The sequence below is a fragment of the Aulonocara stuartgranti genome (genome assembly GCF_965226115.1).
Source record: "Aulonocara stuartgranti genome assembly, chromosome: 16".
NCBI lineage: Eukaryota > Metazoa > Chordata > Actinopteri > Cichliformes > Cichlidae > Aulonocara > Aulonocara stuartgranti.
In genome coordinates this window covers 17409135-17435335 of record NC_138952.1, presented here as the reverse complement: position 1 = coordinate 17435335, position 26201 = coordinate 17409135, and the positions used below count along the sequence as shown (strand labels likewise).

The 26201-nt window shown below is 39.0% G+C and overlaps 1 protein-coding gene across 1 annotated transcript in view; it reads left to right on the top strand.

The window, feature by feature from the left end:
- Positions 1 to 26201, top strand: part of pde11a (phosphodiesterase 11a) — a 52923-nt gene that overhangs the window by 3402 nt on the left and 23320 nt on the right. The window contains exons 3-10 of the mRNA XM_082508025.1: positions 10632 to 10721; positions 11332 to 11472; positions 11627 to 11691; positions 13326 to 13458; positions 14846 to 14921; positions 25024 to 25091; positions 25182 to 25274; positions 26106 to 26156. Of these exons, the coding sequence (XP_082364151.1) occupies positions 10632 to 10721; positions 11332 to 11472; positions 11627 to 11691; positions 13326 to 13458; positions 14846 to 14921; positions 25024 to 25091; positions 25182 to 25274; positions 26106 to 26156 (717 nt within the window). The remainder of the gene's footprint in view (positions 1 to 10631; positions 10722 to 11331; positions 11473 to 11626; positions 11692 to 13325; positions 13459 to 14845; positions 14922 to 25023; positions 25092 to 25181; positions 25275 to 26105; positions 26157 to 26201) is intronic.

Sequence of the window (26201 nt, the reverse complement as noted above, 5' to 3'; positions counted from 1 at the left end):
ATTTCCATTGCAAGGAAACTGTGGTGATAATGATAGCGCTTCTTAACCATGGCTTTACAGAGCTGCTAGCAAGGCCTCCAACTCTCACTTTTTTTTGTTATTATTGCAGCACATTGAAGTAAAGTACAGATGAAAGAATAGCCCTGAAGTAATGCTCATGCTTTATGATTCATGTGTGGCATTTCAGGGATGTTACTCAGTTTTTTTTTTTTTGGTACATAGACACTGTTTTGTGGTGTTAGCGGCACACAAGCAGCAGGGCTGTAGCGATGCCAGCTGTCATTTTTCATTACCGTCAGCGCTGCAACACTCATGAGTTTACAGTTGTAAAGATTTTAAGAACAGGATGTTTTTTTCTTCATATTTTGCCTCCTTTCGTGTTTTGTTTTGCACTGTGACCTACAAACAGGGAACAGTTTTTTTTCTATTCCCTCCAGTTTGTTGGGTGATTCTTCAGTTTCTGTGACATTAAACTTAGAGTTAGCCTCCATTCTGTTTTTAATATTTAAATTGATAAATAAATCTGCTTTCTTAAATTACTTTTAATTATCAGATGACACAATAGATGTACATCTTGGAATTTTAAATGTTATTACAACTGATTAATTTCTCAAGATCTTGCTTGGCTTCAGTTGAAAGTCATTGTTAATGTTTTAACACACTGCTTAAAACCCTGAAATTAGTAACTACATCTTAAAAATATCATAATATTTAATGTAGGCCACGCCAGTAGAAGTGATTGGAACCTATTTTGAAAACACTTCCTCTCAGTTATTTTGGCATTTTAAACCTCTGTCAAAATGTATAAAACTGTAATTTAAAGGATGACTAGGCCATATTACAACCGAGTCACTAGTAAAAAATCTGCTTTAAGAAATGCTTCTTGCACATTGAAAGTTTTTTTCAATGCAATTCATACTTTTACTGCACATGTGCAAAGTTGCATTACATAATGGCTTTATTAACGACTCAGTCCAGAGTACTGACATGATAAAACACCTATTGCCTCATCCCACCAGAGCACTTGAACAAATACCATGCTAATTCATGTTATAAATACAGCAAGCCAAGGAAGAACAAAAGCAAAAAATTACATTAATTACACACGTCTCCATCTTTAATACACACGCCATGTTTATGGTCACATTTCAATTCAGGGTTCTTCGAATGCCTAACTGCCATCATCACAATGGATATTACCTTTACATGAACAACAGTAAATATTATCATGTTACATACTGTAATACTGAATGTAGGTCATGTAATGTTGTCACAGCTGTTCTTGCTTCTATCATCCCTTGTCATAAAGTATTTGACAAACAACATTAACTGAAGACATCATCGTCCACTTTATTAGATACACCTCTTCAACTGCTCATTAACACATCTAATTTAACATCTAATTAGCCAATCACATGGCAGTAGTTCAACTCTAACCTGCTGAAGTCCAAACTGAGCAACCGAATGGGAAAGAAAGATGATTTCATGTTCATTTCAATGTGGCATAGTTGTTTCTGCCAAATGGGCTGATATGAGTATTTCAGAAACTGCTGACCTACTGGGATTTTCCCACATAACTATCTTTAGGGTATACAGAGAATAGTCCAAAAAAGAGAAAATACCCAGTGAGCGGCATTTCTCTGGGAGAAAATATGTTGTTGATGCCAGAGGTCAGAGGGAGACGGCTTTGAGCAGCTTTGAACTGATAGGAAAGGAAAAGTAGCTCAAATAACCAGTTAGCACACTCACCTAAAATGCAAAAGATTTCTGGCTTGAGCCTGAGAGCTGAAACAAATCCTTTGGAGGATTATGTAAGTGTAAAAGGATGTTCCAAATTAACAATGTGGATCCATCCAGCGTGGCAACCCTTTGTGAATAGGGCATCAACCAAAATAACTTTTCAACACACAGCCTGCCACACCTTGAAGCAGATGAAGATCACACCCCTTTCAGCTAAGAACAGGAATCTGAGGCTAAAAAACATTACCTGGTGTAATGAGTCACAATTTCTGCTGTGACATTTGGATGGTAGAGTCAGAAGTTTGCGCAAACAACATGAAAACTTGGGTCCATCATGCCTTGTAAGATAGTGTCTGGGATATTTTTTGGTCACACTTTGGGATTCTTAGTACCAAACAGCATTTTTTGAACACCACAGGCTACCTGAGTATTGTTGCTGACCATGTCCATCCCTTTCTGATCTGTTCAGATGATCTCAAACTAGCTTCATGAACACCAGACTTATATCATGGATGTGCAACTGACAAATCTGCAGTAACTATGCGATGCTATCTTGTGAATATGTTTCCAGCACCTTTTCGAATCAGTACCATGAAGAATTAAGGCATATTTTACATGCAAAAGTGAGTGTATATATGTAATCTGATAAACAGCAGATCATTTTTTCTCATTCTGTCTTCATTCCTGAGTCCAAACTGACTCAGTATTTATTATTTAAATAATTAACCCCACTGTCTGAATCCATAAACCAAGGTTGAGTCATCTGTCATTAAATTTTCCCAAGGCAGTATGATGTAAAGGGCCGGGGCACTGTGTTAATACCACCAGTATTGGCTGGTAAGACTCTCGCATTGGTTAATGCTTCACTTTACTGCTGAGTAGAATATCCAGTGTGTCAGCAATTAATTTATTGTCACCCCTTTGGACTGCGCCATTTGTGTGATTTTGAATGGTTGCCAACGGCAGCACCATGGGATTTGTGGCAGTGTTGGGGCAGCCAAGTTACTTAAAGATGATTCAAGAGGACGAAAGCAGACTCTTGGATGAGAACCATCCAGGATATTACTCCATCGGTTAGTAAACACACTGGTCAAGTTTTCAGCCCCAGCACAAAGCCATCGCTGTCTGTGAGTTAATGTAATATTTAAATTTCAAGCAGCTGTCAGGGGAGCAACATCTCCCACAGTGATCCAGATAGCCTTCTGTTTGTGAATGATCGTTTGTCAGAGAGACACGAGGAGCACGCGTTGAGTCCATCAGCGCGCTTGAATAGACGTAGCAGGAAGGCGGTGAAAAGCCGATACAGCGACTTGTTCTCTTATTGCAGGGGCCCCTAAAGGAGAGGAAAGATGAAACATGAAAGCACAAAGCTAGCTGTGCTTTTATTTAAGCGTCAGGTTTCACTGTGGCAAAAATGATCTGTCGTATGTTTTTCCTCCACTGCTGCTCTGCCATCAAAATTACATCTCCAGACTCGATGCGTTGTTTATAATAGATGCAGATTAGGAATTCTTTTTTTCATTTCCCTTGTTTTGAGTATGTTTCACATTTCGTTAACATCACACTAATGCCTGGGATGGCTGCAGCTGAATTAGTAATGAAATGCAATGTGAGTGTCAGAGAACACAGCAAGCTCCCTGTACAGCACAGCTGCAGCCCTGCTTTTATGGAAGACCTTGTAATAAGAAAATTTATCATACCTTTCGAAGCAGATTCCTTTAGAGACATAAGCTTACGTTTATCCTTAAATGATTGTGCTGAAAATTTACAGGATTTTGAACACATTACATGCTTGGTTTTAAATCCCAACAGCCTTAAATTTGTTCTGTTCTGTCATTCAAGATTTGAGACCTTTGGCAAGTCTGAAAATGGTTCAGCCCATGTATAATTGCTGTGTCTCATTATCTTCTGCAAAGGAATTTGGCTACCGACTTAATTTAAGAGTGCAAACTGACCCCGTCCTCCTATCTCTATATTTTGCATTACTTTCTTGATTCTTGTCTTGCATGCCTTGTAATACATCCGATGTGAAATGTGTTATTCTTGTGAATTAACTTTTATTAATTCTCCCATGTAGGTTCCATCTGCCAGTATATCTCAACATCTGTGTGAGCTGATTGTCAAACAGCAGTCCCCCCCTCACCACAGTGCTCCCTCTGGCTGCCAAATTCCCAGTCAAATTGGCTCAAAGCATTTCAGTTAATAACCACTTTCATACAATTTCCAAATGTAAATCTGCAGCTAAAGAACAAAGAACACAATTTCAGCTTGGCACCTAATTTAAAAAAAAAAAAAAAAAAAACAATCCTAGAGGATATCAGATCAAATCAAATGTAAGGAGTGCATCATACCAGAATTGCTCATTGCAAAGCAAAAGAAGGGAACTATCACAAGAAATCCTCTTAAATCTTTGCATGTTGCTGTATTAAACTCTGTGTATACTGTACAGGGGTGACCCACACACAGTAAAAGGAGACCTGCCTCCCCAGCCACTAAATAAACAGTTGATGAGAAAAATGTAATCTTCAATATTTTTTTCAGATGTTTAACAAAAGGTCTGATTCTGTTCTTTATCCGACTGTCTTCTGATGTTCCAGGAATAATACTGGATCATGTTTATCTAACAGTCATCATATTTGGTTAAAATTAGTCTTCTGTTATGCTTTCTGGGGACTTTGGTTTAACAATTCACTGTGTTATCTACCTTTGATGGCAACAGCAGTGTTAAATATATGCACATTACTTTTTTTTTATATGCAAGGGAGCGAGCTGCACCAGGTCAGTCTGAGAAGAAAAACTGTATATAAAAGATGGATGTAGATTCTAGGTCTGAAAAGCCTTAAACTTGCATTATTTCTAACATCCAGCAGGATGTGACTCCTGCAAAAGTCCACTTGTGTAGAAGTTTAGGATCAAATGATACTTCTTAGTTGCTTTAATACCTCATCTATGAGTTTATGGTTACAGTTTCAAGTTTCAAGTCTTTTTTATGCAGCCAGATGCTTATTTGGTACATTATGGTTCCAGAATATCAACATAGGCTATACTTTAAGACTAGAGATGGCACGATACCGCTTTTTTATGTCCGATACCGATACCATAAATTTGGATATCTGCCGATACCGATATGAATCCGATATAGTGTATTTTATAATCAATAAAATTGTTTTTCTATACATTTTACATCAGATAAAAACTTTTGTTGTAAGATTCAGAAAATTATTTATTAAAAACTAGACATGAGAATAAGAAAGAAAAGTATTTCTTTGTGCCCCCTTTTCCCTGTTAATGCCCTACCTGGCCCCCTGGCAAAACTTTGCTAGATCCGCCCCTGCACAGTTACCAGCCGTCAGCTACTTAGAAAAGGATCCTGGTGTGGAAAGTAATATTAAATAAGTTCTAACAATAGCTTATCAAGCTTGAACGCGCTGCTGTTGTTTAGTGCAACATCCGCTGGTTTCCTCTTTCTGGCAAAAGTGGGCCAAAAACAAACAAGAGAGACGGGAGTCGCGACAGAAAAGCCGATCAGTTGATCATTGATCAGTTTCATGATTTCAAGTAGCAACAGTAGAGGGAGGGAGAGAAGAAGAGGCAGTTGCTCCATATATCGGTTGTTAAGCTTAACGTGGGAATGCTTTACAAACATTCCGAGACGAACTTACACACTTGCTTTACTTCTCTGGGATAGCTTTGTCGGAGAGGAAATGCTGGTTTGGAAGCACATAGCAAGGCTCCAAATGCTCAGGGAGACCACCGACAGGTCTGGCACACCGCAGCCGCTCTATCACGCGAGACATACTTCTCCGACGTGCTAAGGTCATGAGTTGGATTACGTCATGTCGCAAGTTTTGTGAGATGCTTTTGTGATACTTAATGGATCGATTACATTTTTTGTTTCTTTCTTATATCCGATCCAGTAATTTAGGTCAGTATCGGACCGATACCGATACTTAATATCGGATTGGTCCATCCCTATTTAAGACATGTACATGTGACTGACAAGTTGCTGCAGTATAGGCAAATACTCATAATCAGAGGCTTCAGAATACGACTCTACAAAATGCTGGGTGATGTGACATTGGCTACATTCACCTTTTGTATGCAAACTAATCTATGAGTATATAAAAAAAATAAAAAATAAAACCTGTGATGGGGATGTCTGACTTGTTGAGGTCAACATGTCGGTAACAGTGGAACCTGTACTAGATTAAATTAAAGCAGTGTTTGTGTCAGACAAATAAAAAGTGTGCAAACCTTTAAAGTATAGAAAGTGTAGTATTGAGTAAAAACTAGAAGAGTGTGGGTCCTTCCAGTGAACAAAGCAGAATAAAGCTGAGGATAACAGTTACATTGTCTGTGAAGAGAGAACTAAGTTAAGTTTACGTCTTCCTTTTTAAATCCTCATATTTCACAGTTTGTTATTAACCTGCTTATTAATTCCATCAAAGTTTAGATAAAAATAAAACAAATAAAACATCTGAACTAATTTCCACAGGCAGGTGGAATATGTTGGTTGTATAAGCGGCCAGAAAAGGATGTTTCAAAATTTCTGAATGGATACAAAATCATGCTCTAGGGTTAATTAGTAAATTCATTTCCATTCTGAATTCCAAACTATTAATGATAACTGATTACTCTAATTTTCTCAGTTAAGAAATTAGCATATGTAAACCACCTTGCCAAATATAGTGGAAGCACACTGATGTTAATAGAGTGCACCTGATGCCTCTATGGGTAGATTTAATCACTAAATCAGCTTTCTGGTTGATGGAACACAAAGTCCATTTTTCTATCCCAAACTGCACTTCAGCCTCAGTGAGTTACTTGTTGCTTGAATGAATATATTTAATATATTTTTCTATTTAAGATAAGTGAAGAATCTGTAGTTCTTTTCTTATTGTAAATCAAGATCCATGTAATGTCAGGGAAGAGGAGAAATTTTCTTTTTTGTCACTGACTACAAACCTCGTTAAAAACAACAACTGTTTCCTCTTTTCACACATGCAAAGCTTTAAAGCGCAACTTTAAAAGATATCCATAGAGAAATGGAGACAAAAAGTATTGTCTGTGTAATTCCCCTTGATTTCTCTCATTTGAAATTCCAGTTACAGAGAAGGAAGTCACTGAGGTTAGAGGAACTGACAGTCCCTGAGGCGGTGGCCAGTTAGCTTTGTTATTAAACCGCTCTTTACTGGTCAGCCCAGAGGTCTCTAGGCAAAAAAATGTCTTGTTTGTAATGCAACCTTGTATAATGGCCTGCTTGACAGAATGTAATTAGAGCAAGCAGTGCTTTTCTTGGCTATGCCTGTTAGTTCCACAGGCAGATCCATAGCCACATCCCCCAAGTCCTGCTCATTAATGAATCTGCTCCTGCTGGGGCTATTGATGGCCACTGCCTTTCTGGAAGATCATTATTAGAGAATTCCATAGGACAGCTGAAATACATTATGTATGAACTCATTGCTCAGCATCATCTGTTTTCTGCATCTGAAAACAGTTGCATAAGGCACTGGATTATGTATAATGACTGAATGAAGTGCATAAAGTTAATTTACCCATTAGCATGACTGAGTAAGTTTTCGTGTCACGTTATGATTAAATATGTCTTTAATTACAGTGGCTTAACATGTAGTTAATGTATCATAACATGCACACCAACAGGACATGGGAGAGCAGAGGATTTACACTTTAACGTTTACTGACGCAACGCAATAATTATAAATACACAAGACTATAACTCTGCCCTGCAGAGTTTCAACAGATGAGTGACATAGTTGACTTCTTTCAGGCTATCTTTTTAAAATCTATGCATTTCTATCCATTTTGAATATTAATTAATAATCCCCCATTAATTTACTCCTCAGTCACTAGAGTATTGATGCCAAAGTAATGGGTCACATACAGCCCGAATTTGATCTTGAGTATGTATACCAGGCCGGTAACCTAAAGACGCTACAGTCATACAAGACGATGGACAGCCTGAGAGGAAAACACAACAGCTTCAGTTTTTGCTGTTGTAAACTAAAGGCACACCTCCTTGGATTGACCACCTTACAGTAGTTTGACCTGCAAGTCATTGGTAATGTCTTTGGAAACCCACTGCTGTGGTATGGTCCAGTTTTAAGAACTGACGATCTAAATAGATAGTGAAAGAAACAAGAAGTATGTCATTTAATTGTTTATCTATTACCTTTTGGCAATTTTGTAGTAAGATTGACCATGGGACAGGTCTTTATCAGTAGAAAAACCTATAAAACTAAAATTGAGGTCCCCCTTCACATTTTCCAAAGCTGCCCAGTGGGCCAGATTGCAGTCTTTTGCAAGCTCATTCTGGCCCCCGGGCCTTATGTTTGGTACCCTTGGTCTAGAAAAAGTGACCTTCTTTGCAGTTCCAGATCCAGCAGGACATAGGTTTGATACCACTACACTCGATACCACTACATTATCCCCAATCAATTTCTGCTATATTAGTGGTTCAAAGTAGTAGCACTACCACTGTAATACAGACTAGGAAGTTACTGATATGCCACTAACCTTAAGCAGGAGCCAGCAGAAGATGGGTGCACTGTGGCTTCAAAGGGACTACCTTAGTCAATAGCAATACTCAGGCAAGCTGTAAAGTTAAAACAATGCTCATTTAGTAATAAGGGAAAGAAACTGTGCAGAGAAAATATTCCCCACACCATTATACTACCACTACCAGTCTGAATGGTCAATACAAGACAGGATGTTGCCTGCCACCTGAAGGCAACATTTTTGGTGAGCTTGTATCAATTGTAGCCTCAGCCTCCTCTTCGTAGCCAACAGTGGCACCTGGTGTGGTCATCTACAACTGAAGCTCATTGGCTTTAAGGTTAAATGTATTGTGCATTCAGGGATGCTCTTCTGCACACCTTGGTTGCAGTTACTCACTGCCTTCCTATCAGCTCAAAGCAATGTTGCCATCCTACTTTGACCTCTGGCATCAAAAAAAAAAAAAAAAAAAATCCCATCAGCAGTTTCTGAAAAAACTCAGATGAGCCTATCTGGCACAAAGAACACCGCCATGTTCAAGAAATTCAAAGTCACTTAAATCACCTTTCTTCCCAAGACTGTTGCTTGGTTTGAACTTCAGTAGGTAACATCAGGTGGTATTATCACCTCACATGGCAGCAGAAGTGCTGTGAACCGACGGTGTACGTAAACGTAAAAGAATATTTTCCATGTAGGCCACAGGTACAGGCGTATAGTTTTCCACAGAAGGCTTTAGCCTTGTGTTCTCCACATGTTCATTTGCAGCTGATGAGAAACTGATAGATTATAATTTCTGAAAAATGAAAGCGATATCCTTGTATCAGTGGCGACAGCTGAGTAACTTCCCATTCATGTATTGTTGTAATGTCCCTACCCTCAGGTCACACTGAAGGCTGGTAAATATTGGTGGGTCTGTTGTGCTGATTGTATTGTTTACACAGCAGCCAGATGCTAAAGATTGACAACTAAACAAAGAGGCAGCGCAAGGAAGCACACAACCTAAATTCTATTGATTTAATGTTATGGAGCTGAGTGTCACACCGATAAGGCCACATTGTTGGAGAACTGCGGTCATATAGAATTCAAGCCGCACGTTCACATCACAGACATATTTTTGTAGCACTGCAGCCGCTGCTTTGCACTTTCTATACAGGTAAGGTGCGTATTGATATTCATTATGAATCAACTGTGGTAAGGAAGCAAGGAATGTAGTTTGACTCTGAACCAGTAATACAATTCAGGTTATACATACCATACATATTAGCTACAGCAATCAGACCACATCAAGTGATTACATTATTTATGTGAAGAAAATATGAGGGAAATAAGGAATTCATGTTATGAGCCCAAGGCACAGTAAGTCAGACTATTTGGTCAAATGGTAAAATGTCAGTTGAATTGATTTATTTGTCCTAGCAAGTAATAACACCAATGAAAGGCCATTTCTTATTTGTTCCAATTTAATTTAACAGCTAAGTTTTTCCTGGATGAAAATATTACTTGTGTTTTAATTTCCTAATGCTAAAAGAGAAGAGTTACAAACAAGCAAAAACTTTTGTCTTTTGGTTAAATGTTAAATGTTCAGTTAGTACTAAGGGGGCCAAAACGTGCCAAAAAATATCCCTCACATCATTAAACCATCAAAACCAGACTGAACCATCACAGGATGGATTCATGCTTTTACGTTGTCTTACTGTAGCCTCAGCTTCCGTAGTTAACAGGAGTGAAATCTGGTATGTATCCGTGTGTTGTGTGCTCAGAGATGCTCTTCTGCTTAACGTGGTTGGAATGAGTGCTATTCTGAGTTGCCTAATTATCAGCTACGAGCCATCTGGCTATTCTCCACTCATGTCTAATATCAAAAAGGTATTTTTGACCAGAGAACTGCTGCTCACTGGATATTTTCTCTTTTATGGACCATTCTTTGTAAACCCTAGAGGTGGTTGTGTGGGAAAATACCAGTAGATGAGCAGTTTCTGGCAATAACAATAATGCCACATTTAAACTTAAATTACCTTTCTTCCTCATTCTGATGCTCGGTTTGAAACTCAGCAGGGCATTTTGCCCATGTCTTCATATTCCAATGGACTGACTTGCTGCCTTGTGATTGGCTGATTAGATATTTGTGCTAATGAGCAGTGGAACAGGTGTACCTAACAAACTGTCCGTATAAGTCAAATGAGATTTAATATTATATTGTATTTTTTTATACAACAATAATGTGTTATTTGTGGCATACCTCCTACTTCAAACGATGTTTCATGAAGTCTTACAGTTTAGTTTCAAAGATTAAATGTGGGGGCTATGTGTCTCATCTCAACAAGCGCTTCAAACCTGTTGCTTTATTTAGTCAGCAAATCTGTTGAATATGTCCACAGGTGCTGCAGATGTACCTGCCCTTCTGTGGTATTGCAATCTCCAACGCCCAGCTATTTGCCGCCTCAAGGAAGGAGTATGACAGGAGTCGGGTAAGGGCAACAGGGCCAACCAAGATAATAATCCCCACCTACCCCTAGGATCAGCGGTACTTCCTTCACCCTCATGCTGACATTGAGGCTGAGTATTGATCAGCAGCAGCCCACTTGTTGCCACTGCAGTGGGAATCTCAGAGCAGCATGCAGCCCTGTCTGGACATTTTCTGTGGACCTGTGGAGGGGGATGGGCACATATCCAGCAAGGGGCCTGGTTCATGATCTAAATCTCTTAGGGACCGTTAAGAGATGCACTAATTCATGTCACAGGCATTGATCTGTGATGGAAGAGAACATAATGAGTGCACAGTTCAGTGAGTAGAGAAGAAACCGCATGATTTTTATGTGGTTGTGTATTAAATTCGATTGGCACTCGCTAAGATAAAGGGCCTAATTTTCTTTTATTGGGCAAAGTAATCATATTATATCGTGCTGTTGGTTTATGATTTAGAGATAATGATAATAATCAAGTTTCAATAGCTGAGCGAGGCAAAACATCTTTATTCAAAGGGTCATCACTATTACCTGTTGACCAATTTTTTTTTTATTCAGCCTTTGATTGTTGGGAATAATGCCAGTGGTAACGTTTTCTGTCACTGGTCTTTAGGCACTCCTGGAAGTAGTCAATGACCTGTTTGAAGAACAGACTGACCTGGAGAAGATTGTCAGGAAGATCATGCACCGTGCACAGACACTGCTTAAGTGCGAGCGTTGCTCTGTTCAGTTGCTGGAGGACATTGAGTCACCGGTACTGTTTTTCTCTCTGCTGTCCTGTCATATATGTCAATGCATTTGCGCATGTGCGTTCTTGTTTTTTTGTTTTCTGTTTTCCCCCTTTTTTCCCAGTAAATACTTTGTATGTCCATGAGCTGTTGTGATTTCTTCCCTTTTGCATCTTTCAGGTTGTGAAGTTCACCAAGTCGTTCGAGCTGCTCTCCCCTAAGTGTAGCGCAGACACTGAAAGCAGGTATGTTTCATTCAGAGCACCTCGGTAACATTTGGCCTGATTAAAAAAAAAAACCCTCATACAACCCCCCCTCCATAATTTTCCCTTCCATTTCCTCACTCATCATACCATTACCCTTCTCATTAAATAGTCATATCTGCAACATGGCACCTGTGCATTTGGCACAGAGCCTTTTTGAATCTGCAGAGCGTCCATCAAGGACAAAAAATCTGTATAAAATTTGACTATTATGTAGTGCTGTGGGAGTAATATGCGGATTCTGAATAGAAGGCATACTGTGGGAGCCCTGCTTAATTGGGTTTTCCAGCTTCTCTCTACAGCTAGGCATGGCTGAGTGGAGAAAGAAAGGTTTAATATTGCGTAGGATGTTTATGGATGAAAAAAAAAAGGCTGAAAAGGAAGACAAATTATCCCCCCAAGTCCTGCACTTGCTGTAACTGATATGGTCACTTTGAGGCAGTAGTTACAGTAACTATAACAGTAATTTAAAAATATCATAACACAAGAAATACCAATATTAAAAAATTAGCGATGATGAAAGAAATTTTCAGCCGCTAGACTGGGAAATGTATTCTTTCTGACTGCACGCTCCTTTCCGATATGTGTTGCTACTGTCACATTTTAAATATGAAGCCAGTTTGTAAATAAAACTGCACAAATTCCTGAAGCACCTCTTCCTAAAGGCTCTCATCTCAGTAACAAGAGAGCTAGTGAAATTTATGTGTGTAATTAAATAAATGCATTCGGTGACAAAAGGTGAGGATACTGTAAGATTTCTGATGTGCCTAAAATCCCCAGCTACTCCCACAAGAACAATGTTCCTTTATGAGAGGGATGAACCGAGGAAGACAGAGAGAGAATTAGGAGAGAAACATAGTAAAAATAAAAGAAACAGGAGGTAAGGCAGATTGCCATCACACCCATGTGGTTTATTACTGCTGTGCTGTGGTTCCACATCTACACACAGCTGTATCGCTAGATCAAAGGGATCCAAAAGATCTGACATCTGTGTCGTTCCGTCTTTTTTCTAACCTTAAAAGACAAAATGAGCCACACTGAACATTTACTTTGGCGTATTTGAAAGTAAAAACTCAGTGATGGCACCCTGCAATAAGATGTAAACAGTCTGAATAGTGATGCAGGTGTCTGGCAGAGAGTGGGGGCACCGTCTAATCAGAAAATAGCTCATACTGTATGCTTAACTTTTCATTACTTTCATTACTTTTTAAAAATCAAGTAGCTAAAAATAAGATTGTTTGCTTATTGTAACATTTCTAAATGCGTATAAAGGGGGTCTGACCTGTGCTCATTTCCAGCTCCCTGTTTTATTCTTGGACTCTGCTGGAGCAGCTATGTGTGAATCAAAGTTCATGTTAATCCTTTATAAATGTATTCTACACTGGCTTGTTCCCCGGCTTGAAACAAGTTGTTTTAACTACATTACCTTTCCCTCTAAGCCAGCTTGTTTCTAAAGGTCTGAACAACAGTTTTTTGGGACTGAACCTTTGAACCTTTAGGTCACAAGGATTCATTTCACATATCCTCACCTCATCTCACACAGTCTAATTAAACAAATCTGGTTGAGAACTGGTTGAGTCTTTTGTCATCTATCTTGTTTTTTTTTCTGACCATAGTTTCAAAGACAGCATGGAGAAATCATCTTACTCAGACTGGCTCATCAATAACAGCATTGCAGAGCTGGTGGCTTCCACAGGACTGCCTGTAAACATTAGTGACGCCTATCAGGATCCTCGTTTTGATGCTGAGGTAACCACACAGTAACATACTTCCTAAAGTTCACATCACTAGGGTTTAAAAAAAAAGGTGAAATGATTTGTGGGACTTGTATGAAATACACCTGCTGTGATTGTCTTGCATTGTGATATATTATATACAACGTGAATTCAAAAAGCTGAGACCAATAAAAACATACCTGATTTAAATCTGCCCACTGTGCTCTTCAGAGTCATTTCCTTGTGCACTTCTGGCCTTTTTCACGTGGCCCTGCTTTGTTTGGATAAACCTGTTTTGATCACTTCTCTGTCCTAAAGATATCTTGTAACTCACTGTTTCAAAACTTGAAAAACAGAAGGAAGTTGCAGGGGAGCCAAAACTGCCAAGTAGGACAGGTGGCAAACAGTGATTTTGTTTTCAAAGTTTCACAGCATTGTGAGCAGTCATGTGATGCCACATGTTAGCTGGTCTGAAGCAAATTTTCTACGTCAGACACTTGAAGACATTACAGTTCTCCACATTGACAATCTGTTGGGACAAATACATGGCTATGTTGTGTATATGTACGATGGTTTCCTAATAATTTTCACATTAAGCAACTTATTTAAGTTTAACATTTAACCTGGATTCACACAATAGTGAAGTGCTCATATAGATTAAACTGGCTGCCAGTTTTTTGAGCTGGTGAAGCCTCTTGAAAATGTCTTTATAGCTCTCTGCACACATAAACGTACATTTTCCGAAGCTGTTCTTTCTCATTGCACTGCAGGAAATGCTCTACTTAAGACACTTTCACACTAACTGAAATACTCCGTTGGGTTTCGGTGATGGAGAGTGTAGCTGGCGGGTAAAAGTCTGGCTAGTGTCCAGCTGAGTGTGCATACTGCACTTGATCTTCCAAACAGAAGTATTCTGTCAATGCCGCACTTACAATAAAATCATATTCTTAAAATCAGTCTCAAATGCATCAGTTTAATGCAGTAGCCATTCAGAATAGTTGTAATCTGTTTTAAAGGCATTTGAGTGCACATCCTCTGTCCATGCCCTTGCCCCAAAGTGGAGATTTTAAAGAAAGTGATTCGGAACTATTACAGCAATAGCTATAGACTTATGGCTTATAGTTATAAACTTCTTTGCAGTACATCAGTTTCACGTTTTATATTTGGACTATTTTAAACTGCACAGGCAAAAAAACAAAAAAAACAACAAAAAAAACTGCACTGTATAGATGAAGAATAATTATAACTACAAGCAAATTTAACAGGTTTTTCACTCATTTTTTCATGATATTGATGAGGAGAAAAACCCAAAACACTGATCACATAAGAGAATGAAAACATTTTAAATAAAGTAAATAAACATTTATTATTTACATTTTATGTAGAATAATTATAATGTTTTATTCTCCCACTTTTTGCAGGCAGACCAGTTCTCTGACTTCCATATCCGCTCAGTGCTTTGTGTCCCTATATGGAACAGCAACCACCAAATTATTGGTAAGTTCATACACAAAAAATCTTCTAGATTCTCAAATTCTTCTGTTTAAAAGTTTCTGGTGTGGCTGAATGACATTAGATACTAAAGGATGTCTTTAGGCACTTACTAAGGTTCTGGATAGCTTATGTTGCTACAAAGGAATGCAAAATGTCCTAAAATATCATTTTAAAAGTCATTTGTAGAAGGGTCCCTAGCTGGAACCAATAGCAAGAAGTCAAGCCATAAAACATCACCACATTCCACATACCTTTGGCTGCATGCTGTGTTCAATTGCAGTAATTTCATTACCACTAATACTGCACAGGCATGCACCTTTTTGCTGCATAAGGCAGAGAATATAAGAGGGGGAGGGCTTGAAAATTTGTCCAGCCGAGACTGCATGATTAACTCCATGCTGCACCATCACGCCACACTTAGAGGTGGTTCCCTTCTTCTGGCAGCGTGCTTTGTGTTTGTGAATCAGCCCCAGGCTAACACCACACTGACACTCTGATAAATCATTGATCTCTCGTCTGGCTTTGGCGCTGGATATTGCAAGGAGGAGCGACGATAGCGGCTCTATTCAGTCCACTGAGATCTGACGCGGGAAGCCATTAGTTTTATTTGAGTGCAAAGTGATCAGCATATCTGGTGCAGATGGTTGGTGAAGACCTGTGTGCATCTTTGCGTAGGTGTAAGTGCATTTGTCAGGGAGGGGAGAGGAAGAAGAACACAAAGAGTGAGGAAGAAACACAGTGTGTGGGTGGCACCTGAGGATCTGGAGTGAAAAACCATTAAACAAACAAAGCAGCAGAAGATGAAATTCTTATATCAAGGCTACATTCAGCTAGAAAAATTAAAGCCCTTGTGTCATCCGCAAGGTTCCAGCAGACTCATTCAAAATATAAGCAAAATAAATACTTTAACAATAATAATGATTAGTGAAATCCATCTTAGCATATTATGCATCATTGAAACTGACTTTAATAAAAGCAGATGGCTCACCAGGTATTTTTAATGATTTATTTTCCTGAATTTAATGAATATCTTTTTAAAAAAAAAACAATTATTTTGCTATCCAGATAAACAGAGAGAACAAAACATTTTTTTTTATTATACTTAAATCCCTAGTCCCTTTAATGTAGTACACTGTGTACACTACCTATTTATTTGTGTAGTATGTGTTTTGACAGCGTAGTTTTGTCTGAAGTCTGAATCACGTTTGTAGCACCTTCTCAATCTTAAAATGCAAAAACCACAGCCCAACAGTTCTACCCAATTTCTAAATTCTTTATTTCCATAGTATCCCTGTATTTAACTGGGAGAAGCGTTTCAGTTTATGTGGGGTTCCTCAGGTGTCTGTTCTTGGCCCAAGTTCAATCATGAGAAAGCGTGGCCCCTCACTTCCTTTTTATGCAGATGATTCTCAAAATTAAATCTTGATTTTAAGATTTTATTCTTAGTTTTTTCCCGAGTGACAGGAGAAGGGAGCCGGAGATCGACAGACGGATTGGTGCTGCGGCCGCAGTGATGCGGATGTTGTACCGGTCCCAGGATACGCTGGAGAGATTATATCTCTTGGCTGGCCTGGGAATGCCTTGGTGTTCCCCTGGACAAGCTGGAGGAGGTGGCTGGGGAGAGGGAGGTCTGGGCTTCTCTGCTTAGGCTGCTGACCTGGCCCCAGATAAGCGGAAGAACATGGATGGATGGATGGATGGATGTTTTTAAGTGTTTGCCTGGGTTGGTGCTGCGTACCTCACTGATTGTTTGCCCCTGCATGCTCCCACTTTACCGGTGGGGTCTGGTGAACAGATGCTCCTAGCTGTCGTGAGGTTCAGAATAAAACATGGAGCCGATTGGGTCTTCACAGAAGCTGCTCCTAAATTGTGTAACAAACTGCCTCTTCACATCACATTGGGATCTCCCCAACATTAGAAACTTTTAAAGCCGCTTGAAAACCCACTTTCATACTTTGGCTTTTAAACCAGACTGCGTTTTGATTGCTTTTGATTTATATTGTTTTATTATTTCAGCCGCACTTACAGGATCAGCTGTTTTTTTTAAAAACTGTTTTGTAAAAATAAATCTGACTTGACATGAGTCCACTTTATAGAAAGTTGCCATAGACTCAAGCGCTCATTGCTGCACTGTTGCTTGTTTCCACCTTTTCTGGGATTTTTGCATTGGGTAGAAGATTTAAACACATCTGTTATGGTACAAAGAATCGGCACAGGCGCTATCCCCGCATCTAAAACTGTAGCAGTTCATTTGTTTCCATTTAGCATTTAGCACTAAAGGCCTCCTTCTCCTAACAGTTATTTATTTATTCATTTATTTTTTGGGATGTTCTACAGGAGCTAAAATGAATAACCTCTGGAATTCAATCTAAATTATAAGGAAAATTATTGGAAAACTTTTTTTCATTCAACTTCTTTTTTTTTGTCATCAACAATTTTTATTTATTTCATTTTAAACTTCAATAACAGAACTTAAGAATAACTACATAAATAAATAGTTTAAAAAACAAACAAACAAAAACAAACAACAACAAAACAAAACAAAACACAACAACAGAAACAAAACAAAACAAAAAAACCCAAAGGAAAGTTATCCTATCCGGTTGTTCAGTCTGACGTCACTAGCCGTGTCTGGGCCTAAACTCCGCTGCAGGTCCATATATCAAACGATCATATGGCATTACTGAGAGTTGAAAAACTGTCTAAAGTCTTTCATCTTTAATAAAATGATCAGCGTTCTGCTCAGGTGTAACAATTGAGTTTAACATCCAGGCATCCATGAAAACGGAATTTATGACATTTAACGGAGTTAGAAGTTAGCAGGGAGTTAGCTCGCTAGCTTCTATCTAAATACAATATAGCATGTCCTGACTGCGGGGTTTTGGAAACAAATTAAAACGTACAGCTCTGTTATCACTTCCAGCATAAATGAAGACAGAAAACTAAACAGCAGTGACGTTTGTAGGGTTACTGAAGTTGGGCTAGCTGGTATATAATGATGTGCTGCGTGACCGCTAGCGACACAGCTACGTTAGCATAATATAAACAAGCTAACTTTTTTTCCACTCGATAAAAGTTACCGTGAGTGTTCTCGGTGGTCAGGAACAAATGTAATCGCATGGCAGGATGCTGTAAAAGGACCAAACTTCAGCCAGGAGAACAACTGAGATAATCCATCCACAATACGAGGTTAGTCATTCATAGGGTTGCCAACTCCCTGAAAAATAAATAAGGGACACCTCGTGGCCAGGGCCGGGCGACCCAGTTGTCTTCACCCTTCCCAGTGTGGTGAATTTTCTAGCTCTTTTTTTGTGTGTGAAATTATTTTTTTAACCATTTGACTTGAAGTTGATTTAAGTAGATGCATATTCTATTCTTTGTGATATGAACACATGTGAAACAAATGATCATTTAGCCATTTATTTTTAGCTCAAAATGACAACATTAACACAGTAAAACAGGTCTCTTTCTTAAACAGAAGCCTGTCATGCTTAACTTTTGAGAATATAAGTAAATCTTTCTTTAAAAGCACTCTGTCCTGCTTAACTTAAAATAATAGAAAACAATAGAAAGAAAAATATTCTTGTAACAGTGCACATTTAGTGCATTTAGTACAATTGGCTTCAGTTGAGGTATTATTTCAGCTTTTCTAATGCTAATCAGCTGCTCCTGTTTGTAAACCCGCTTGTTCCCATGATTACGCATCTTAACTCATCATCATTATTCATCTATGTATTACTTTTATGTATTAGTCATCAATTTGTTGTAATCATCTATCCTTGCAGTTGTTTATTACACCAAATAAATTATATTATCACACTTCTGGCCACATAGCGCTGATATTCACTGCACATGCCCATATTAACGTTTTCCAGCCAGGTGTTTTCCTTTTCCCATTCTTCCCTTTCTCTGAGGGGAACAAACATTGCTGCTCTAACGCTGGGCTCACACTGTGCGATTTTTGGCCCATTTTGAGCCGATTTTTGAGTGATCGGACCGATTTTGGCCTTCATCGTGCGTCGTGTAGTATACGTGGGGTAACGAGAAGTGATTAACACCTCACGACCAGCTCCCGATCATCAATCGCTCGTGAGGGTGTCACCACAGGCGCTCACACTGCTCACGCGCAAACGTAAACGTTGGTGTAAAAGATGGAGCAGCACGGCTGTGCAGCGTGTGATCTGGACACAAGCGATGGAGGCACAACTTGTAGAACTTTGGAAAGCTCATCCGAGCCTTTTCGATGTGGCATCACAAAATTATCACGACCACAACAACCGTGAAAATAGTTGGATTTACACTGCTGCTCAATCACAGCTGCCTGATCAATGTTTTTCATTAGCAATTTAGCAAAGTTGATGGTGGTGGTGTGTCTGTGTGAGTGAAAGACAGAGAGAGCGAGCGACAGATTTTCTGTTATAACCTTCATGTTATGGAGGCACAGTGTGCGCACTCAGGTCGCATCAGAGCATCGGGCCGTATAGTGTGAGAGTACATCGTGACATACGAACTTCTAACCCCTGCGAGTCAATCGTGCAGTTTGAGCAGGAGCTGAATAACGTGACTGAAAAAAATCGCACAGTGTTTGCCCAGCTTTAGGTGTACTGTCATCCGAGACTTGCACCGCAGAGTCGGCGTTTGTTCCCCTGTTGGCCATGCTTCTTGTTGTGGTCATCTGTTGTCTTCCGGTATTTTCTCCGCAAGCGACCTTTCCTCGACCAATGAGATGAGCGGTAATCTGAATTGTCATACTCGAATTGTCATAAGTGTGCTGTCAGCTCATTGGTCACAAAGCAGGAGAGGGGCTGGGAATTATGTTTTCAAACAAAGTGTTAATTCCATAAACATTTATAGACTACTTTTGATTCTCACTGTATTACGGGACAAAGTGCGTCCCTTATTAGCTCAATACGGGACGTGTACTTTTGTTTCGAAATACGGGACGATTCCGTATTTTAAGGGACGGTTGGCAACCCTAGTCATTCATATACTGCTGCATGGGCTGGGCTGTAGTTACATCCTAAGGTTTTAAAAACTGAGCTTAAATAAATGATTAGCGGTAATAAAAGCCGAGGGAGATCAACAGTGATCACTGACTGTTTTAGGAGCTTTTTGAGATCAAATAGAAGAAAATACATAACATTAAACATGTTAACAACACAAAAGCCATATTAAACGCAGACTACTTTAGACCCGGAAGTAGGATTCGTCGCGTCATCACTGAACAACCGGATTCTTTCTTCGCACACCAATCCCCACACCACCACTCTATCATTACTCTTCTGTTCTTCAAGTTACAGAAAGCCAGCTTGTAAAGGGGGACCTAATACAATCATATTGATGCAATTTATCTAATAAACCATAAGTCACTTTTTCATAAGACGCCAACTTAGCCGTTGTCTTTAGCCACTCTTCATAGGGAGGGGGGTTCTTTTTCCGCCAATGTCTTAGTAGGACCCGTTTGGCCGTAGTAAGAGCCAGAATAATCCATCTTTTTGTATAACTAGAAAAATCTCCATCAGAAAGTTCTGTGGTTATACCAAGTATGGACAGTTTTGGTGAGATACCAAATCTCCTTTTTAAAACACTGAAAATTACCTCCATTATATTTTCCCACCAATCTCGAAGTGCCGAACAGCTCCATAAGATATGTAAAATCGAGGCATTTTGACCATCACATCTCCAACATTCGTCCGTAGAGGCCAGGTTCCATTTATACAATTGTTGCGGTGTTCGATGCCACCTATGGATTATCTTAAATTGAATAAATCTACTGCCTGTTTCTTTATACATAGTATTAACACTTTGAAAACATGAATCCCATTCAACTGAAGATATGTCCAATGCCATGTCCTGGGCCCAGTAGCCCTTAACTTTAAGGAGAGGGTCAGCTGACCGTTCTTGCAATAAGTGATAAATCTTAGAGGTAATGCCTTTACCCAAGGGTGATCTTGAGAGCAGGACTTCCACAGGGCTGCCCACAGGACAACTCAAGGGGGTTCCCAGCCGCTTCGATAATGAACTATGTATTTGGACATATCTCCAGAATTGATTACGCTTCAACTTATATAACTCCACAATTTTATCAAAGCTTAAAAAACATTTAGTCCCACAGTCAAATAAATCTGATACATTAAGGATGCTTGCTTTACGCCACTGTAGCCAGTCAACCGATGTCCCTCCAATTAAAATTCTTTTATTCCCCCATAAGGTTGCCGAAGGTGATTTAATAAAGTCCCAGCGACCTGCCCTATGTAATTTACACCACAATGTCTTCGCGTTTGCAATTATAGGATGGGTAGTTTTATGACTGGTATCAAACAGCTCCCTCCAAGGAGAAATACCGCCATTAACTTCCGTCTCTATATGGGACCAGATGGGTTTAACTGGTGCAGTAGGTAACCAAGCTCTAAGTTGTTTCACGTTCATCACCCAATAATACCATTGGAAATTAGGCAATGAAAAACCTCCTTGTTTTACACTCGCTTGAAGTTTCCTAATACTTAAACGATGTGGTGAACTACCCCAAAGAAACTGCCGGATCAAAAAGTCTAGATCTTTGAAATACTTATCTGGAATGTGTAATGGAATATTAGATAAAATATAAAAGATCATGGGTGCAGTCATCATCTTAATACAACTAATTTTACCCCATATTGTGAGACACACTCTGGACCATCTACCAAATTCCATTTTTATTCTTTCAATCATTGGCTCCATATTTGCTTGAACCATCTTAGTGTAATCCGAGGTAATTTGTATCCCCAAATACCTCAAACCATTCACGGACCACCGAAACTCCCACTGTTTAAATAAAGTATGGGGGCAGTGTCCTGACATAGGCATTGCCTCTGATTTATCCCAGTTGACACGATACCCTGAAAGCAGCGTAAAGCTTTCTATACATTCTAATAGGGCTGGAATTGACTTCCCAGGCTGGGTCATAAGTAACAACATATCATCTGCATATAATAGAAGCTTATGTTGACTATTACCCATCGAAATTCCAAATATATTTACATTATTTCTCAGTTTTTGTGCCAGAGGCTCTATAGCAATTACAAAGAGACCGGGGCTAAGGGGACAACCCTGTCTTGTGGATCTCTGTAAAAGGAATAGGTCTGATATGAGCCCATTCGTCAATACTCGCGCTGAAGGCGAATCATATAATATCTTTATCCACCTAATAAAATTATCACCAAAACCGAACTTTTCTAATGTCTTAAACAGATAATCCCACTCAACACAATCAAAAGCTTTTGCAGCATCCAGCGATAGGGCCACTGTTGGATATACTGAATCATATACATAATTTAGCAAATTAACCAACCGCCTAATATTATCTGGACCATAGCGGTTTGGAACAAAACCAGATTGGTCTGCATGAATTATTTTCGCCATTACTGCTTTTAATCGGCCCGCTAAGACCTTTGCCAAGATTTTTTGGTCAGAATTCAGCAAAGATATAGGGCGGTAACCACTTGGGTCTAAAGGGTCTTTCCCAGTTTTAAGAATAAATGTTATAAGTCCAGAGTGCATTGACTGAGGTAATGAGCCTACTTTGAACGCCTCATTATAAACATCGAGCAACAGGGGACTTAACATATCTTCAAATGCTCTATAGAAATCCAATGGTAACCCATCTAATCCTGGAGCTTTATTAAGTGGCATACTGTTAATTGCACGGGTAATCTCCTCCACTGTAATTGGAGCATCTATAATCTGCTGGTCAGTAGTAGAAAGCTGTGGCAGGTTTAAATCAGTAAAAAATGCTTCGAATTTCTGTTCATCTAAACTACCTTGCGTAGAATAAAGATTATTGTAAAAGGCCCTGAATCCATCATTTATATGTCTAATAGAAGTTGAAATAACCCCATCTGATTGTCGTATGCCTGGGATATGGTTCATACTGTCTTTCTGTTTAAGATGGTATGCTAATAAACGACTCGGCTTTTCTCCCATTTCCCAATATGCTTGATTAATGCGAAATAAAGCGTATTCTGCCTTTCTGTTGTACAGTACATTCAACTCATATTTAACTTTAACGATTTTATTCAACGTAACTCTGTCTTTTGTATGGGAATGTACTGCCTCAAGTGCCTTTAATTTGGCTTCTAACGTAATGATATTCTTGTTAGCTGCCTTCTTTTTAAAGGAAGCGTAAGAAATTATTCTCCCCCTTAAGTATGCCTTCATAGCATCCCACCAAGTAGCCAATGTAGTGTCCTCTCGATTATTTGTCTGTTTGTAAAATTGTATTTCATCTCTTATCAATTTAATAAAACCAGAGTCTTTAATTAAGGACACATTTAAACGCCATCTGCGGCTTGGAGGAATCTGTAAAATATTTCCAAGACATAGAAAAATTGGCGCATGGTCCGAAATTACTATATTACCAATACTTGAATCTATAGTTATTCACTAAGGCTTCAGAAATAAGAAAGTAGTCGATTCTAGTATAAACATTATGAGGCGGAGAGTAAAATGAATATTCCCCGCCTTCTGGATGCATTGTCCGCCAAATATCATTCAGACCCAAATCTGAGGTCATCTGCCTTATGGCAACTACAGATTTACTCTCTGTGCCTCTCCTAGGAAGTGATCTATCTAGGTCTTGATCCAGTATTTGATTAAAATCTCCTCCTACCACTATTTGTGCACCTTCTAATTCCAAAAGATACTGTGACAGGTTATGAAAAAAGGCGGGTATGTCCGCATTAGGTGCATAGATATTACATAAAATTATTGGTGTGTCCAGTAATTGTCCATAAACCAATATAAATCTACCTTCCTTATCTGGTATTACTTTTGTTTCAGTAAAGCTAACTGCTTTATGAATCAGAACCGACACTCCCCTGCTTTTACCAGTTCCAGGACTGGAAAAGACTTTACCTACCCAGGAACATTTAAGTTTTAAAGTTTCTGACTTACAGATGTGTGTTTCTTGAATAAAGGCTATATCAACTCTTGATAACTTTAAATATTCATTCATTCAACTTCTTGACCAGCAGAAACTCTTTCTTGTAGGTAAATGTATATAAAAAACTGGCATTATAATTGCTGTTCTAAGCCAATCAAGTGGAGCTTTGACTTAAAATGTGCTTTCTTAGAGGGATAGGTTAACAGTGCTCTGGTTGCTGCTTCACAGAATGTAACATTGCCAGTTACTGGATGAAGATGACTTTGAGTTTAGGTTAGTTCTTTGATACACTGTAATTCCTCCTGGATTAATGTAGTGCTGAGCTGGTTGCAGCTCAGGTCTGGCCCAATGCTTTGTGAAGCTCTAAGCAAAATTTGACACCACCAGAGCAGTGAATAAATTGTACGGTACAGTCACACAAGACCATAAGTCGTTTGCGTAAAAACCCGTATTAGTGCTGTGATCATTGTGATAGTGTGTGTGTGTGTTTTTTTAAATGAAACACTTGTGGCACTAGGAATATAGCCTCGTTAAACCAATTAGCTTGTCTATGCTGCAACTCATCACAAATTACAAGCTCAATACAGAAGGAGCAAAATTAGATTTTAGAGAATGTTTGCCATGCATTAAAAATTAATGGCACCAAAATGAAAATTGATCATAGTTGCATTGTAAATTCTTTTCACACTATTCGTTGAAATGAACACATAATCCCATTGACAGGCTTCTTTCACCTCCTGCAGATAAATAAAAATTGTAATGATGTGGAAATAAGAGTTGCTGTATTAATTGGATGTTCTCCTTTATTACCGGAGTTCTTTCTGTTTTGATTAGACAATGAGAGAAGCGGTCTAAAAAGGAAAGACTGCTTTGTTAAACCCCACTACAGGGTTGTGGAGAATAACTGGATTTTCGGTCAAAGATAACATTATCTATTTTGCAGCTTCAGCACTATTAAACAATCATTTTATTCTTCTGTTTTCACTGATTTCCAAATGTTTAACACAGGAGATAGCTGCACTGCAGACTTTTGTTTCTTAACCACATTTATGTGCACTATTGTTGCCTCTTCCCTTAATTTTCTTTAATAATTCATAATATTGATCCTGATACTAGTCTGCCAGTATCAACCTTAAAGCATTACTGCTATGCTGTTGGTATGGGTAAACTTATTTTGTGTAACAGGTGTTGCCCAAGTGCTGAACAGGCTCGATGGGAAACCCTTCGATGATGCAGACCAGCGTCTTTTTGAGGTATTACAATTGCTTGTGTATTTTTTTCAGCATTAGCAATTCTCTAAACATTTTGGAAACCATGGGAGTTTCTCTGTTTTATCCTTTTAGGCATTTGTGATCTTTTGTGGACTGGGCATCAACAACACCATCATGTACGACCAGGTGAAAAAGTCTTGGGCCAAGCAGTCGGTGGCTTTGGATGTAAGAGCGCGTTTTTGTGTATCCACTTATATTTGTAAAAACACTGCTAAGCAAACTGCTTGACGTGTTTATTTGTGCTTGTGAGTCCTACTGTATTTATTTTTCTGTTTCATTCACTATAACGGCATCTTTACTTTGCGTTCCGATCAACATATGCTCAGGGGTAACACATTTAACCAGAAGTCACAGCAAACAACAGCTGCTACATGGAAAATGTAAACTCCCTTCCTACTTATTCTCTCTCAGTGGTCTTTTGTACTTGGCTTCTCTTTTTTGTCTCATATTTCCAGAAGAATGTACGCATTAAAAAAAAAGTGCTGATCTCTCTTTGTAGATAACCTTCTCACAAAGGTTTTATTGAAAATTAATGAGAGGCAGTGAAAAGCAATCCCTCATCTGCCCTGCGGTATGAAGCCATTCAGCACTATTCAGCCTTTACAGCATGTCCTTAGATTACAATAGGGAGCTTTCAGGTGCATTATGGTAGTTAGCACTGCTGTTTCCAAATAGGACAAGTAGAGAACAGAATTGAGACACTGGGTGAACTAATATGTTGATGCACTGCGTCTGGTAGCACTGAATAAACATGATCAAATAAGCAACTGCAGGCCTGTGCAAAGTATTTCTCTCAGGGAATGAGCGATGGAATCAGCGCTGACATTGCAGCTCTTGTAAGCTGTTCCAGATGTGTTACCGTCATCATCTGGATGATCCACTAAAACGTACAAACGGGCAGTATTTTCAGCTGCAGCAACAGCTGGGCGTCTTGTAGAGCCTTACTGGTAAGGGTTTGAAAAGTACACTGAGTGACACTGTGCCATCATTTTGCAGGTTCTGTCGTACCATGCCACTTGCTCCAAGACTGAAGTTGACAAATTCAAGGTAATAGATGTTCACTGTTGTTCACAGTAGAAACTTTTGTTTTTC